This window comes from Vollenhovia emeryi, unplaced genomic scaffold, assembly GCF_000949405.1.
Source record: "Vollenhovia emeryi isolate VEMERY1.0 unplaced genomic scaffold, V.emery_V1.0 DF939288.1, whole genome shotgun sequence".
NCBI classification, from domain to species: domain Eukaryota; kingdom Metazoa; phylum Arthropoda; class Insecta; order Hymenoptera; family Formicidae; genus Vollenhovia; species Vollenhovia emeryi.
The window spans coordinates 75,814-91,046 of record NW_011967078.1 but is presented as its reverse complement, the minus strand read 5'-3'; the positions used below and the strand labels follow the sequence as shown (position 1 = coordinate 91,046).

Here is a 15,233-nt window from a genome sequence, read left to right as displayed (position 1 = left end):
TACTTCTTTTTTTCCCTTTTGTATAGTAAACCGTCGTAACGAAGGAATATGCCGACCACTTGTAGCCGTCATACTTAGTAACTATTATTTGTCACTAGAAAACACAAGTTTACACAGCCGACTAGTAGCCCTCAGGCTGAGTACGAATGTGTAGAGGTGTGTCGACATTTGTGACAATTGGAACGCCATTTGTGTCGCCGTGTGCACGAAAGTGTCTAGGGATATTGCAATTGGAAAGCACCCAACATATGGACGGAGCGTAAAGCCTATCACACAATGTCAGGCAACAGGCAACAGGAACAGGGAATAGAATTTCTGACGCGTTGGATTGGTTGGAAGAAAATTTTCAACGAATCCAACGCGTCAAAAATTCTATTCTCTGTTCCTATTGCCTGTTGCCTGGCATTGTGTGATAGGCTTGAGTGTCGCAGAGTCGCAGTCGTAAGAATAATTGACCATGATTGGTCAATTTTTATGTGCCTGACGGAATTGGCCAATCGCAGTCGATTATTCTTAAAACGATTGGTCAATTCCGTCAGGCACATCAAAATTGACCAATCATAGTCGATTATTCTTACGACTGCGACTCTCATTCTAGACCCAGCATTCGTCTCTTCTCGGTATACTGCGTTGTGTATGTTGTATATGTTGATACCTGTCACCGCGTATAAGGTTAGCTGTCCGACCGCGGAAGTCAGGCATCCCCGAGCGTCGTTTCTTCGTGAGCCGCGGCGAGGATGACGTCCTGTTTCGAGAACATGCAGATGCCGTCCTGCGTCTGGTTCGAGGGCGGCGAGAAGAGGAACGCGCTCGTCTCGATGCTCGCGGGCACTCTGGTAAAGAGCCACGGGGTCTCCCGTCCCGAGTTCGTTTCGCCACTTAATGCAATAAACAAACGCCTATCGCCTCTCGCGAGTGAGCCGTCATGATACGTCGATAAGCCTAACAGTTCCTAGCCACACTTTTCCGTCGTTTCTTTAGTTTTTCGCCAAGCTTCCGAGTCTCGGAGAACTTAGTGTAATATCACAGATATACGTGTGTCTATATATGTATATATTCTTCTTCAAAGATCGCGCTTTCAGCGATTCGTATTCCTTGCGTTCGTTTTCCTCTCGCAGCCGTCATGCAAAATCTGAAATGCTGTTTCAGTTCTTCGTAGGATGGTGGTTTATAATAGACGCGCATGCGAAATATCCGAGTGAAATGGCGAATGCGTACCACGTCTGCGGAGTGTTCGGCACCATATCACTTTTTATGTAAGTATAACATTGACGGCGATACCAGTAGTGCACTTACTGGTACAGAACGTATCCTAATTGGAGTACACAAGAAGATTTCGCAATGCCGTGGTATTGATTGTGAAAAGCGACTCGATATTACAGGGTCAATTCAGTGACCAATGCACAGATAAGAGGAGAAGCTTACAACGGCGGTTGTTTAGGAGCAAGGGGTGCTCGGAGTTGGCTGTTTGTTGGGTTCGTTATGGGATTCGCGGCTGTAATAGCGGCATGCTGGATCTTATTTGCTAACTTTGTAGCAGCAGGTATTTATAACGCCGTAACGTGCACATATATTTACAGAATTAATGCATTATTAGGAGTACGTTCCATTTGGCGCTCGCGACGCTGTTTGAATCGTCGCCTGGCAAGTGTCAAACTAGGATGAATAATGCTCACGAATGTTACGGGCGCCAGACGAAACGTACCTAGATAGTAGATGTATTACTTTTATACCCTTTCATCTCTAAGAAACTGAAGTTTGGGCGATATAAAGTAAATGCAGTTGTTCAACGAAACGATTGCGTCGGCACTGAGTCTATAGGCTTGTTCTCTATTGCTGCACTGGTGAACTAGCGTAGTAAGCTAGAATGAGAAAAAAGATACTTTAACTTATTGCACTAGTTCACCAGTGCGGCAACAGAAAGCAAGCCTTGTGTGTATCTCTCGACTATGTTGGTACCGAGCCAAATGACTGTAGTCTACGGCTTTCTCATAGTACAACCAGTAGGTCCACTCTCGGCCGGCCCCTTCGATCTTTGCGGTCTCGTGGTATTTCGCCCTACACCTGGGCAGGATCCAGCGACGTGTGTGCGGGTATATACGTACTCGTCAAGGCCACACTACCACACGTACAACTTTTCTCTCATTGACCTGCCCAGAGCAATGTAGGACGCGCAGAAGGGATCGACGCAAAACGAAACGAATGACGGAGTGGACCTACTAGTTATACTATGGCGTTCCCGTAGAAATTGAAAAAAAAAGTGTTGGTACTGAGTCCATGTGTATCTCTTGACCAATGCTAGCGTTTCGTTGAAACTGACTGCGGTATCCTGTAACGACATTGGTTCGCGGTATGCAGAACCATCTTATAACATTTGGGATCACATTGTTTTATATTGGACTATCTGACGTTGATCATTTGGTCATAACATGGGCCTCTCGCTTTTGGATGGAGGAATCTTGAAGCGTTCACCAGTTGGCCCATTTGAAATGTTAGACGTGTCTAAAGTAAACTTGTACACTGTACCGAGGATGGCACCAAGTAGGTGTCGAAACGTTCACATTATGGAACACGAGTGATAATTGAGGATTAAACTTACGCAACAACCAACTGCGTTTACTCTCATTGCCCATACTTTTTTTAAAATGATTTTATTGGCTAATTTGTTTATTCATCCTTCATATCCTTGTTTATTACATTTAACGTCTCTCTGTAGGCGCACCGCATCATTGGCCAGGGGTAGGATTGTTCCTGCAGAATGTGTTTATCTTCCTGGGCTCGCTCACGTATAAATTCGGTCGATCCGAGGATCAGTGGGGCTAATAGACGCTCGCTGTTGGTGAAAGAGATTTTTATTACCGCATAGTCAAGTCAAGCACCAAACGAAGCTCGACTGAGGAAGCTCGCGACGTCAACATACCCTGTTATCGCGAGCGTGAAATCCAATTCGAATCACAAATTATTCTTATTATAAACGTTTCCGTACACACACGTGACAATTCTTATTTATGTCCACCGGAATCGTGGAGACAGATAGCAATTAAAAGTTACAGATATGCATATGCATGTACATTTGTAACTTTTATATATATATATATATGTATATGAGATTTACTGTAAAAATAAGGAGGCTTAGATTATCAACTTTGTGTGATAAAAAGATATGCTACTTATGCTACACTAATAATTTTTAATCGCACCGGTAACTCTTTTCTGCGTTCATCAAATTCCATATTTGTATTCCTCTCTCATCGTTGCGTTCGTACCTTATATTTGATACTTTTACAAGACAGATAATCACAAGTGTCTGATATCGAAGTTAAATAAATGAATCATGTTCCGAGAAAGCAGTTTTTGATTTATCTGTCGAGGGGCGCAATTTTGTCGAAATAATCTTCGATGCGCGCAATTGCTCGTTATAGCGTTTCTTTCGTGCAGATTAGTTGGTTTTTAAATTAGGATTCGGATGGATCCTATTCCATATTAGATAATGCAGGATTGGGAAAGTTACTTTATAAAAGTATCTAGTTACAGTCACAGTTTTTACAGTAACGAGTCGTTCCTTTACAGCTACTCTCTTGCAATGAAAATAAAAATATCAAATTTGCATTTGAATTGTAAAGCGCCGATAAAGGCGTTTATGCGCAAATGCAAGGCCTAATGCGATCTGTGGAGGTTTAAATTTTATAAAGTAACTATTGATGTAACTATCAGATTAGTTACTAGTTATCGAAAAAAAGGTAACTTCGTTAAGTTACAGTTACAGATGAAGAGAAAGTAACGGAGTTAAGTTAGAGCTACCAAAGAAAAGTAACTTTAACTGTAACTTCGTTACAAGTAGCGAGTTAAGCCAACGGCACACGATACTATTTTTCCTACTGGATTGCTTACGAGAGCCAATCAGGACGCAGAGTTTTCGATCAGGTGACTCAAAGCTGAATCCTGGTTGGCTCTCGTAAGGAATCCAGTAGGAAAAATAGTATCGTGTGCCGTTGGCTTTCCTTCCCAACCCTAAGATAATGTGTAATGACTTTGACCAAAACTTCGATCAACTTGTCAAGTAGCAGCTGCAGTATTTCAATTTATTTTACGTAATAGAGGTATTAACTTTTTATCGTTGTTAAAACATAGAAACGTTAAATACTGTACAATTAAAAATGTTGCTGCAATCCTGTTGAATTAATCAAGCTGCTCGATATTTCCTCCGAGAAATCGGCCTGTCATATCTAATGTATGAATCGCGACGAAATGCGGCATTTTTTAATTTTACATTCTCAAATTTCCTTTGCGCGCGCAAATTAGGCCCAAGGGGTCAATTCTGTATCTTACACTGTAGTAAAAATGCTAAAAGCGAATAGCTTGTCTCTTTCTAAGGGGACAGTTCCAGAAAGAGACAAAATGCTATTCGCTTTTAGCATTTTTATTATAATGTAAGATACAGAATTGGGGCTCGATTCCTCAATTTGTTTGAAAGAGAAACGTATGCGCAAGTTCTGCTTCCGCAGAATAACCAATTTAATTAACTCGCGACTTTTCTGCAAGTGCAGAATTTTCGCGCACGTTTCTCTTTCAAGTAAATTAAAAAAAAGAATCGAGCCCCCCCCCCCCGTGCTTCGTGCGCTCTCCCCTTAAAAATGCCCCCGGGAGAGAGAAATCTGTGCCGTCGGTGGGTCAACGCGACGCGACGCGATTGGCGCGAATCTGCCAACGCGGACCAACGGCGTCCCGTCGGCCGCCGCGGCGCTACGCCAATCGCGACGTGCCACACCAACACATGGTGGCACGGCGGCACCAAGTCCCACGGCGGAGGGTATCCCGACTGTCACACTCGGCTCTTTTTATGTTGATTCGAACGGGGCTGTGAACGCGCGAGCGTGTGTTCCGAATGGTATACAGCTGAGAGCCGCCTGCCCCGAGTACGTCGTGTCCGTGTGTCGTCGGTAGACCTGAGCTGAAGGTGAGCGCGCGCGTCGAACGCACTTTCCCCGGCCGCGACGTGCGCCCCACGTCGGTCGCCGGTACTCATAACCAAGCTCTGACAGCTCGCGACGGTCGGCGAGCGCGGGCCTCGTGCACGTCAACGTTCCCGAGCGTCTCGCGCTCCAATTTCTCCCCCGCCGCCGTCGCGACGTGTCTCACGTCCGTCTCCGTTTTCCAGATGGAATTCACGCAGAGAGGCATGTCGATGGCGTCGCTAGCCCTGCTCGTACTCGCCACCTTCGTCGGCGTCAGCGAACAAGTTGCCGTCATGAGCGTCGACCTCGGTAGCGAGTGGATGAAGGTCGCTATCGTCTCGGTACGTGGCAATCCGCTCGCGTGGCGAGTCCCACCCCCCGACCTCCCCTAGACTGCCTCGCGCCAGAGAGCTTCGTTGGTCGAGCGTATCTGGCGCGGCTTTGCATTCTTTTTATTAAATTCACCGTGTCGCTCTTTGCTCCGCAGCCGGGCGTTCCTATGGAGATAGCCTTGAATAAGGAGTCGAAGAGGAAAACGCCGGTGACGATAGCGTTCAGGGACGGCGAGAGATCGTTCGGCGAGGACGCCCAGGTGATCGGAGTGAGATTCCCCCAGAACACCTTCTTCTACATTCTAGACCTTCTAGGGAAGCCTATAGACAATCCGCTAGTGCAGCTCTACCGCGAGAGATTCCCTTATTACGACATCGTCGCCGACGACGAGAGGAAAACCATAGCGTTTAGATTGAACGAGAACACAACGTACACGCCGGAGGAGCTGCTCGCGCAGATATTGCACAAGGGCAAGGAGATGGCGGAGATCGCCGCCCATCAGAAGATCAACGAGGCCGTGATCACCGTGCCGGGATTCTTCAATCAGGCCGAGAGGAGAGCCCTGATTCAAGCGGCCGAGCTCGCCGGGCTGAAGGTGCTGCAGCTCATAAACGACTACATGGCGGTCGCACTTAACTACGGCGTGTTCGGTAGGACTGAGATAAACGACTCCGCGCATTACATCATGTTCTACGACATGGGAGCCAGCAGCACCACCGCGACGGTCGTCAGCTATCAGAACATGAAGATGAAAGAGAGAGGCTACCTCGAGACCAACCCTCACGTCTCCGTGCTGGGCGTGGGGTACGATCGCACGCTCGGCGGACTGGAGATGCAGATCAGACTGCAGCATTACTTGGCGCGGGAGTTCGACGCCCTTAAAAAGACGCCGAACTCGGTGCTGAAGAGCCCGAGGGCGATGGCGAAGCTCTTCAAGGAGGCCGGGCGCGTAAAAACGGTGCTCAGCGCCAACGCGGACCACTTTGCCCAGATAGAGAGCTTAATAGACGACATCGACTTCAAGTTGCAAGTCACGCGGGAGAAGCTGGAGGAGATATGCGCCGATTTGTTCAAGCGCGTGACGAATCCTGTGAAGATCGCACTGGAAACTTCGGGTGACGTGTCTTCTCACGGTTGCACGATTATCAATTCTTATAAACGTTCACGTCGACGCTAAACGTACGCATCGTTTTAAAACTGTTTCAGGTTTGACAATGGATGTCATATCGCATGTTGTGTTGGTAGGTGCGGGCACTCGCATGCCGAAAGTACAAGAAACATTGTCCCAATACGTGAAGACGGAATTATCAAAAAATGTAAATACGGATGAGGCAGCTGCTTTAGGGGCTGCGTACAAGGCGGCTGATCTTGGCCAGGGCTTTAAAGTCAAGAAGTTCGTCACGAGGGACGCTTTGTTATTCCCGATTCAAATCACCTTTGATAGAACCGTTGACAACAAAGTTAGACAGGTGAGAGATTGTTAAACGGCGTTTGATTCTTTTGTATATTTTAACTCTCCTTTACAAAGGGCTGCCTATGAATATTCTTTCTTTAAACATTTATTCTTGTGAACAGGTGAAGAAGATGCTGTTTAATAAAATGAATAATTTTCCACAAAAGAAGATTATTACATTTAACAAGCACACGAACGACTTTGACTTTAATGTAAATTACGCAGAGTTGGATTATTTGCCCGATAGTGAGGTAATGTAAGTATCTACAGCTTTTATTCATGTAGTGCTGGGAGCAAATTGACATATTATTTGAAGTATTAGTTGAAGTATTAGAAATTTCAGATCTCTAAGACTACTAAGGATTGATTTTTTTTTCACAGTTCCATTGGTGACTTACATATAGCTACTGTGTCGCTGAGCGGCGTAGCCGAAGCTTTAGAAAAGCATTCGAACGAAGGCGCCGAGAGTAAAGGAATCAAAGTGCACTTTAATATAGACGATAGCGGTGTATTGAACTTAATGACCGTAGAATTAGTTTCCGAAAAAACGAGTACTGTCGTTGACGAAGAAGAGGGTACTTTCTCAATACTTGGCTCAACTATTAGTAAATTCTTTGCAGGTTTGTGCCGAAGGCAGTGCAAAAAATGATACCTTTGATTTTTGTTGTATGTACAGGCTTTAGTTTCGATGATACTTGCACTATACTGGTTCTTCTTTATATCTTGTTTGTATGTATTGAAGAACTGTTTTATTTCTTAAGGAAGAATACGTACGTTACTTTTGTAATGTACAAAAAGAGTAAAGATATTCTTTCATGTTACGTTTTAAAATCATTTTTTGCAAGCATTTTTATCAAGAAATACGTAGATGTGCTTTAAGAAATAGTACTATTATCGAGTAGGGCTCGGATTTTTGTGTCGTTGACAATTGAACTTTTGCAGTAACACACGTTTTCAAAATTTACATATTAATAGAATAATTAATAACGTTGATAGAATGACTCCCGTTGCATTAATAGATATTTTTGTTTCATTTCATTAGACGTGTGGTGAAACTTCGAAGGCTTGAGTTTGTGCAGTTCGTTGTCAACGACGTAAAACTGTAGACCCTGACGACGAAGTTGTCTAAATGTAAAGAGAAGCATATTAAATTGAAGTCTCGATCTTTCAGGTTCTTCCTTAGAAAAAGAAACGGTGGAAAAGACGGAGGAACCGCCGAAAGAGGATATAAAGCCGGTGCATGAAGAACCAGAGCTTCCGGAATCGGCGAAAGAGACGGACGAGAAGGAGAAGAAGAAGAGCGAGACGAAAGCGAACGAGGAGAAGGCTGTAAATAAGACCGAGAAGACGGACAAGGAGAAGAAATCCACGATCGTTCAGATCAAGGAACCTATCAGGTCAGAAGAGATCAGATTAGGATCGCAGATCTTGTCCGGTGACAAACTCGTGGAATCTCGAGACAAGTGAGTAAAAATATATTTATTCGCCATGTGAAATAAAAAATTAATTCCCAACTTTTACAGGTATATGTGTATGCCGTTTCAAATTTTGTCAATGTTACATTATAAATGCCACTCTGATTTTTCATTGCCTCTTTCTCGTTTCTTTCGGCAAATGTAATTGGCATAATTCGTGCCACTTCGATAAAACTATTCCGTTTTATTTTTTCCATTAGGATACATCGTTTGGACGTGCACGATTCGGAGAAAACGCGCCGCGAGACCGCGTTAAACAATCTCGAGTCGTACGTGATCGACGCGCAGCAAAAGTTCGACTCCGAGGAATTCTCGAGCGCAGCCACCGAAAAGGAGATCGAGAACATTCAAAAGGCCTGTGCCGAAATCTCCGAATGGTTGTACGAGGACGGATTCACCGCGACCGCGGAAGTGTACGAGGAGAAGTTGATGGAATTGCAAAAGTTAACTAACGACGTCTACGAGAGAGTCTTCGAGTACCGAGACCGACCGGAGGTCCTGAATGGAATGGTTTCGCTACTCAAAGGCAGCAGATTGTTCTTTGAGAATATGCGTAACTTGAGTGTGACGAGCGACGTTATTACGCCCGTTGAAGTCGAGACGTTAGAAAAAACGATCAACGAGACACAGGTAACGGTTTAATTTCAATAATTCTGAAGCAACTTCGAACTTTGACAGTGTTACATATGCCATTATTATGTATTTCTAATAGTATAATGCAAAAAGTGATATTTTTCCCCAGGATTATTACGAAATGATTTCGAAATATTTCGAAGATGCGCCGTTAAACATACCAGTAAGATACAAAGTCCGCCAGATCGCAAATAAAATGGAGTTGCTCGACAGAGAAATTAAATATCTTGTGAACAAAGTAAAGATATGGAAGCCAAAACAGGAAGCCGCGGCGAATCAGACGACGGACAGCAAGGCCGAGCGCACGATAGAGGAAAATGAAGAATCCGTAGCCGATGCGGAAGACAAGGCGGAAGAACAGCCGTCCGATAAATTGAAAGAGCAACTACAAGAACCAGTAACGGAGACGACGGAGGATCCGGTACGTCTACCGGAGAGCGGGAAGCCGCAATTACCTAACGAGGAATTGGAGGAAGAAACGCATCAAGAACTATAAGAAATAATTTATTTTAAAGTGTGATTCTCTGTTATCGATCGACGATGTCCGTCGATTTAGGCAATTTTTCTGTAGATTTACTTTCGTCCGATGCATTTAAAATCAAGGCGAGAATTCTCTTGTACGTTGAACAAGTTGGTTCTGCGAGCGCGAATACAAGCTGTTCCAATTGATTTAATAATATGTGTTTATATGTGGGTATGTTTTCGCCGTTCACGTTCATTGCAAAAGAGTTATTGCGAGAGTGCAGATCGAAGATTGTTCACGACAATTATATTACACAAGTGCCAAGCAATAGCGGATCACGGACAATTGATTTTGTTTGATAACGTGAAGCAGGCCAGTTTTGCGAGAGGCTTATCTCGGGTCTTTGCAGCGTAAATTTGTGACTTTACATGTAAAATGCTTCTGCTGCAAGTATATCTTTGAATTATGTATTATCACGCGTATGAAATTGCAGTATAAAGCATACTATTGCTTGTAAAAACACGAATGATGAGGTACCGTACGTAAAGTGATTTCGGTTCGTAAAATAGTTCTTTCACATCTTTTAGGGAATGGAATTTTTCGTGTGATAACAGTCCTACGTTCTTGCGAGATAAATGTATATCAGTAGTCTTCGAATGAATTTATCACGTTTTCCTACATACATTACATTGATTTGTATCATCTTTTTTATAAAGGGAGATTCATAAATCTTTCCATTTTCTGTTATTTATAGTGATACGATATAAAAAGAACATGCGACACTTAAGATATTCTAATGTATATTTCTTAAAGGAGTTAGATAGAATATATGGAATATTAATTATTTTGTAAATATATAACTACATATTTGCACAATGTGAAATAGATAAAAGTCGGGCCCCTCGAGAGAATCGTAAGATATAAGATTGCTTTTCTAGCTTCATCGATATCTAGATGAGTTCTCTCACGAACACAATATATGATTATTCTACTGCCAGATAGGCGTTCGAATTTGAGAAATTTTTATCGTTCCAATAAAAATCATTGTAAATTTAAATGTTATACCAATTTATTTATTTGAACGAACAGAAAATCTATATCGGAGAGGGAGAAACATTGGAATAAAGAAACAAATGTTCTTGACGATCATTGTTTTTCTTTCTAAAAAGATATTTATGATGAAATCGTTTGAAAACTCAGGATCTTTCCATGGAAGAGAAAATCGAGTACCACAGTCGAACTTCCGTCTTCCTTTTATTTTCTATAAACCCCCTGTAATATTTAATTTCTCCTCTCGCACCGATCGAGAAACTGGTGCAAGTTCGCTCAGCTGATTTCTACTAGGTTATGTATATAGTGCAGGTTGTCTTTCACTTGCTCTTTAAAGTCGCTCTTTCTGAACGACTTGGAGACTAGAACGCACCTTTGTTTACGTTAAACTACGGAATATGTGGCTGGGGGACTTGAAGAGAATTTAAGACTAGAGAAATTGTGCCGGCCCCAACAAATTAAAAGAAAAGGAAAAACGCGGTTGGACCGTACATTAATTTTATCGTTGGCAAGTAATGGCGATGCGTCAGGTTCTCAGAAAATTATGGAAAGGTATTGGGCCCACGATGGTGAGAATGCAATTTCATTTGGTATATTTTCATTCCTGCATTTAGTCGCATTAAGAGAGACCCGTCATTCGCTCGCAGTATACGTCGGGTATGCTGTTTGTCCATTGCGCCTCGGCCGACAAGCCTGGTGAAAGCGACAAGTTGAAGCTGGCACCGCCGGACATCAGTAAACTGACCTACGAGTATGCGATAAGGCAATCCGCGTTGGATGCTGCTAACAGCGCGACTCAGGTGTTAACTGTCACCTACATGGCTATAGTAGACCTGAGTGCTGAGTACAGGTGAGTACAAGTAAAGATAACGGTGTGGATTAACGAAAATCGAATGCCTACGTTTATAGCTGCTTTCCTTTTACACTCTAGTGATACTGAGTCACTCAGTTGTGTGAGTATTTTATACTCGGATACGACGTCATTAGTAGTTGCTTTCCTTTTACATGAAAACCCAGATAAATCTCACTTGTGACGTCGTAACTCAGTTGAATGCATGTTCCTTTTGATTCTTGAGAAGTGAGATTCAACCAGATTTAACTGAGTTTCTGAGTATAAAATACTCACATAACTGAGTGACTCAGTATCACTTGAGTGTAAAAGGAAAGCAGCTATAACTTTTCTTTATATTAGTCACTCAGTTATGTGAGTATTTTATACTCAGATACGACGTCATTAATGTGAGTCTATTAAACTCACTAAAGCACACGGTCTTGATCGTGTGCAAAAACTCAGTTAAATCTGGTTGAATCTCACTTCTCAAGAATCAAAAGGAACGTGCATTCAACTGAGTTGTGACGTCACAAGTGAGATCTATCTGAGTTTTCATGCCAAAGGAAACTTATGCGTCGTGCCCATTTCGTAGAACGTTGCTGAACGACCTCATTTCCCTCCTGGAGGAAACCACAATGCACAATGTGAGCGACGCGCACTGGGACCTGATCGTGGAAGTACGGAACGAAATGCAAGAGAGGAGGGAGAAGATCACGGTAATAAGGAATTGCTTAAACAAACGAGAATCCTGACGTAATATCCAAATATCAAGTATCGCGGTCTACAATTCCAAATTAAGCAAGAACAGAGACTTATTGTCGCCAGTAAATTATTAACCAATGCGGGAAAATGAATGAAAACTGGCAAATTCTAATCAGAGAAATTTATTGCGAAAAGTATTATTACGTCAGCCAGGGTTTGAACCTGGACCTGCCTGCACTCTAGGCGACTCGATTGTCGAATTGGTGAGACGCCCCTCTTAGAGTGTAGCGAGGTCCAGGCTCAAACCCTGGCTGAGGCGATACTTTTCGCGATAAATTCCTCCAATTAGAATTTGCCGTCGCTCAGTAATTTTCCTACATTTCTAAATTGGAAATTCTTTTGTACTGTGCGAGGTATAGATTGTACACATATCTTGCGCCATAAAAATTATACGTAATCATATAAGTTAGAAGACGAATCCTTTTCTAATTAGCGCTTAGCTACGTATATGGAGTATGCGCACAAAATGGCAGCAGCTAGCGCGGAGCTATGTTACATGTGCGGGATGGATAGTCTGACTGGCACGCTTCAGCAGAGGATAGAGGACGCGTTGAACAGGGTGAAAGTGGAAGCTAATAGCAACGCGGAACTGGAACGAGCGTACCGGCACATACAGGAACGGTGCATCCAAGGCAGTAAAGAAACTACGGAGAAGTGATAAACTTTTGTAGGGAAAGTTCTGACGGTTCATTTTTACTGTAAGAAAGATTTGTATCGCAACGATGTTTATATTGATAAACGACTTTCTTCGCGTCTCTATCGATGCATCGTGTTAAGTCTGCTGAATTTTGTCTCACGGTTTTGTCTACATTACATTATTAGGTGGTAAGCTTAGTTTCCGCGGCTCACATTTCGACGACGCTAGTTGCAAGTGCGATTTACTTTGACATCTGATGACTGGCTGCATTTTAAAGGTCAGACATTTGTCAATAAAGTTCAGCGCGAAAAGATTCATTCGAGCGAACAGTGCCATTTTTCTCTTTTCATTAAACATGGAACGTGACAAGTTGGTTTCTCGACATGTGCTGCTTCGTCACTTTGATTTGAATGAAAACTGCAGCCGCAGCTCATAAATTACTTGTCGCAGCTTATGGCAATTGTGCCCCGTCGGAAAGAACATGCCAAGAATGGTTTCAGCGATTTAAAAGTGGGGATTTTAATGTGAATGATAAACAACGCTCCGGTCAGCCGAGAAAGTTCGAAGACACCGAATTGCCAGCGTTATTGGACGAAAACTCGGCTCAAACGCTCCAAGGATTGTCTGCAGCGTTAAATGTTACTCCGATGACTGTTTCCAAACGTGCAATGGGAAAGATTCGAAAGGAAAGGAAGTTATTCTTTTGCACGACAACGCTCGACCACACGTTGCAAAAGCCGTCAAGGAAACGCTGATGCAGCTCGAGCGGGACGTTCTCCCGCACCCAGCGTATTCACCAGACTTGGCTCCTTCAGATTATCACCTGTTCCGATCGATGCAGCACGGCTTGGTGGATACACACTTGAAAAATTACGAGGATGCGCGCAAATGGATCGATGAACGGATTGCGTCAAAAGACCAATCGTTCTATCGTTGCGGCATCCGCTCATTGCCAGAAAGATGGGAGAAAATGTATAGCTAGCGAGGGCAAATACTTTGATTACTTTTTGCTTTTGATATCGAAATAAATGAGTTTGTTAAACAAAAAAGCACCGCGAAAACTAAGTTTACCACCTAATAAAGGCGTTTGATACACCAAAGATTATTTTCTTCTCAGATATTTCTCTTATTATCTAGAATTTATAACATAAAAAATTAAGCATGCCTCATTGTTCTGCTCGATCTAATCAGTACAAGAGTCGTAACAATTCGGGAATTATTGCGATTTCGGCTCGTTAGAGAACAAGGCTCTGCGCCGCGATCGCCACTACGATTAATCTGTACAGAGAAATCGAGGCTAGCAAGACAAAAAAAAAAAGAGTTGAAGGGCGGGACTTTCCAACTGGTTCTCGTAAAGAAGGAAGAGGGACCGTGTCGGCTAATTAAAGACAAAGCAAAGGCTCGCTGGTTAAAGATGAGATTTTATACAAGAACTGAATGTGTCAATGATTACAGCTGGACTTGTGCCTCTTCGTTCTTCGCAAGCCTTGCTGGTATCACAAAGACCGAGTCTCCAAGATATAAAGATATATGTACAATATATATTCCTGGTATTTAACATACAGTACAGACCACAATACAAGTAAACGTAATAGGGAGAGTGATAGAGTATTTACAGACTTGCGGGTGCGGCGCCGCTTCAAACGTCTAAGTGTATCGAGACAATGTGTCGACCAGGCACCATCACCAGACCTAAAACTCTCGCCTCCGCGTGCTCCGTGGACAGATACTCGGTGCACGAGCCCAGGATAACGTTCGCGTCGCGATCCGTGCACAGAAACGCTCCCTTCAAGACCCGCCCGTCGGTCATCTCGATACGCAGATGTCGGTTCAGCCAGCTCCTCAGCTTCTGCTTGGCCGGCGACTCCTCGGTGATGACCGCCTGCTGCAGAATCAATCGAACAACCGCGTTGTGAGCGTGAACAATAACATCAATTCAGTTGGGGCCAGGTTTGACACATAACCTACGCGCGCGACAGGAACCGATAAAAATTCGCGCGCGGGCAGGACGCGCGGACCTACCGAAATGACATGTGTGGCGAAAAATTGGCAAAATTACCTCCTCATTCCCGTGCTCGTTGTTGACGACGTTGCTCAGATTGTGCACCGTCTCCTTCATACTCGCGCTCATCGCGCTCACGTTTATCCCCGTCTACAGACGACAGGGTGAACCTCACGCACCTCGACACATACAAAGCCAAATCCGATTGTTTTGATCTCGCTGACAATCCGGCCCGGCGGATCCGCAGGTTCGTTTCCCCGTGCAGTCATGAGAGGGGTTTGTTTTCTCTTCCTGCACAGTGCACTGGCGAACTTGGCGGGTCTGTTCTTTTCAGCTCAACTAGCTGCACTAGTTCAGTTACTTTTCTTCCTCTGCATTGGGGGGGGGGGGAAGGAGAGAGAGGGGGGAGAGAGAGAGAGAGAGAGAGAGAGAGAAACTTTGAAAAGACCTTTGGGATCTGTTCTTGTTAGGCCCGGTTTCACCAACGCGAGTTAAGCCCGCTGCAGACGATGCTATTTTTCCTGCTGGATTGCTTGCAATTTACTAAACTACTAGGAATCCTGAGTGCTGAGTGGTGCAACGATAGTAATTAAAGCCCGCTGCAGACGATGCTATTTTTCCTGCTGGATTGCTTGCAA

At 43.8% G+C, this 15,233-nt stretch overlaps 4 protein-coding genes across 8 annotated transcripts; 3 read left to right on the top strand and 1 right to left on the bottom strand.

The window, feature by feature from the left end:
- The first annotated feature begins 602 nt into the window (after window positions 1-602).
- On the top strand, window positions 603-3,347 carry LOC105559159 (transmembrane protein 50A). Its single transcript, XM_012007256.1, has 4 exons — window positions 603-836; window positions 1,150-1,256; window positions 1,383-1,543; window positions 2,717-3,347. The coding sequence occupies exons 1-4, from the start codon at window positions 738-740 to the stop codon at window positions 2,821-2,823; spliced, it is 474 nt and encodes a 157-aa protein (XP_011862646.1). The 5' UTR covers window positions 603-737; the 3' UTR covers window positions 2,824-3,347.
- A 1,413-nt stretch (window positions 3,348-4,760) lies between these two features.
- LOC105559156 (hypoxia up-regulated protein 1) lies at window positions 4,761-10,369 on the top strand. 2 transcript variants are annotated; one of them, XM_012007252.1, is made up of 9 exons: window positions 4,761-4,957; window positions 5,159-5,296; window positions 5,443-6,403; window positions 6,495-6,757; window positions 6,864-6,997; window positions 7,123-7,316; window positions 7,913-8,204; window positions 8,417-8,846; window positions 8,959-10,369. In XM_012007252.1, the coding sequence occupies exons 2-9, from the start codon at window positions 5,159-5,161 to the stop codon at window positions 9,343-9,345; spliced, it is 2,799 nt and encodes a 932-aa protein (XP_011862642.1). In that variant the 5' UTR covers window positions 4,761-4,957; the 3' UTR covers window positions 9,346-10,369. The 2 variants fall into 2 exon arrangements, with proteins under 2 accessions (XP_011862642.1, XP_011862641.1); XM_012007251.1 differs by having other exon boundaries at window positions 7,123-7,361.
- Window positions 10,370-10,449: 80 nt separating this feature from the next.
- LOC105559157 lies at window positions 10,450-12,719 on the top strand. Of its 3 annotated transcripts, none has more exons than XM_012007255.1 (4): window positions 10,450-10,870; window positions 10,977-11,212; window positions 11,787-11,910; window positions 12,390-12,719. In XM_012007255.1, the coding sequence occupies exons 2-4, from the start codon at window positions 11,022-11,024 to the stop codon at window positions 12,612-12,614; spliced, it is 540 nt and encodes a 179-aa protein (XP_011862645.1). In that variant the 5' UTR covers window positions 10,450-10,870; window positions 10,977-11,021; the 3' UTR covers window positions 12,615-12,719. The 3 variants fall into 3 exon arrangements, with proteins under 3 accessions (XP_011862645.1, XP_011862644.1, XP_011862643.1); XM_012007254.1 differs by having other exon boundaries at window positions 10,450-10,914; window positions 11,010-11,212; XM_012007253.1 differs by having other exon boundaries at window positions 10,450-10,931; window positions 11,010-11,212.
- Window positions 12,720-14,114: 1,395 nt separating this feature from the next.
- Window positions 14,115-14,927, bottom strand: LOC105559155 (N-alpha-acetyltransferase 38-B, NatC auxiliary subunit). 2 transcript variants are annotated; one of them, XM_012007250.1, is made up of 2 exons: window positions 14,653-14,927; window positions 14,115-14,475 (listed from the first exon to the last, which is right to left on the bottom strand). In XM_012007250.1, the coding sequence occupies exons 1-2, from the start codon at window positions 14,722-14,724 to the stop codon at window positions 14,233-14,235; spliced, it is 315 nt and encodes a 104-aa protein (XP_011862640.1). In that variant the 5' UTR covers window positions 14,725-14,927; the 3' UTR covers window positions 14,115-14,232. The 2 variants fall into 2 exon arrangements, with proteins under 2 accessions (XP_011862640.1, XP_011862639.1); XM_012007249.1 differs by having other exon boundaries at window positions 14,115-14,478; window positions 14,653-14,924.
- Between the last annotated feature and the right edge of the window lie 306 nt (window positions 14,928-15,233).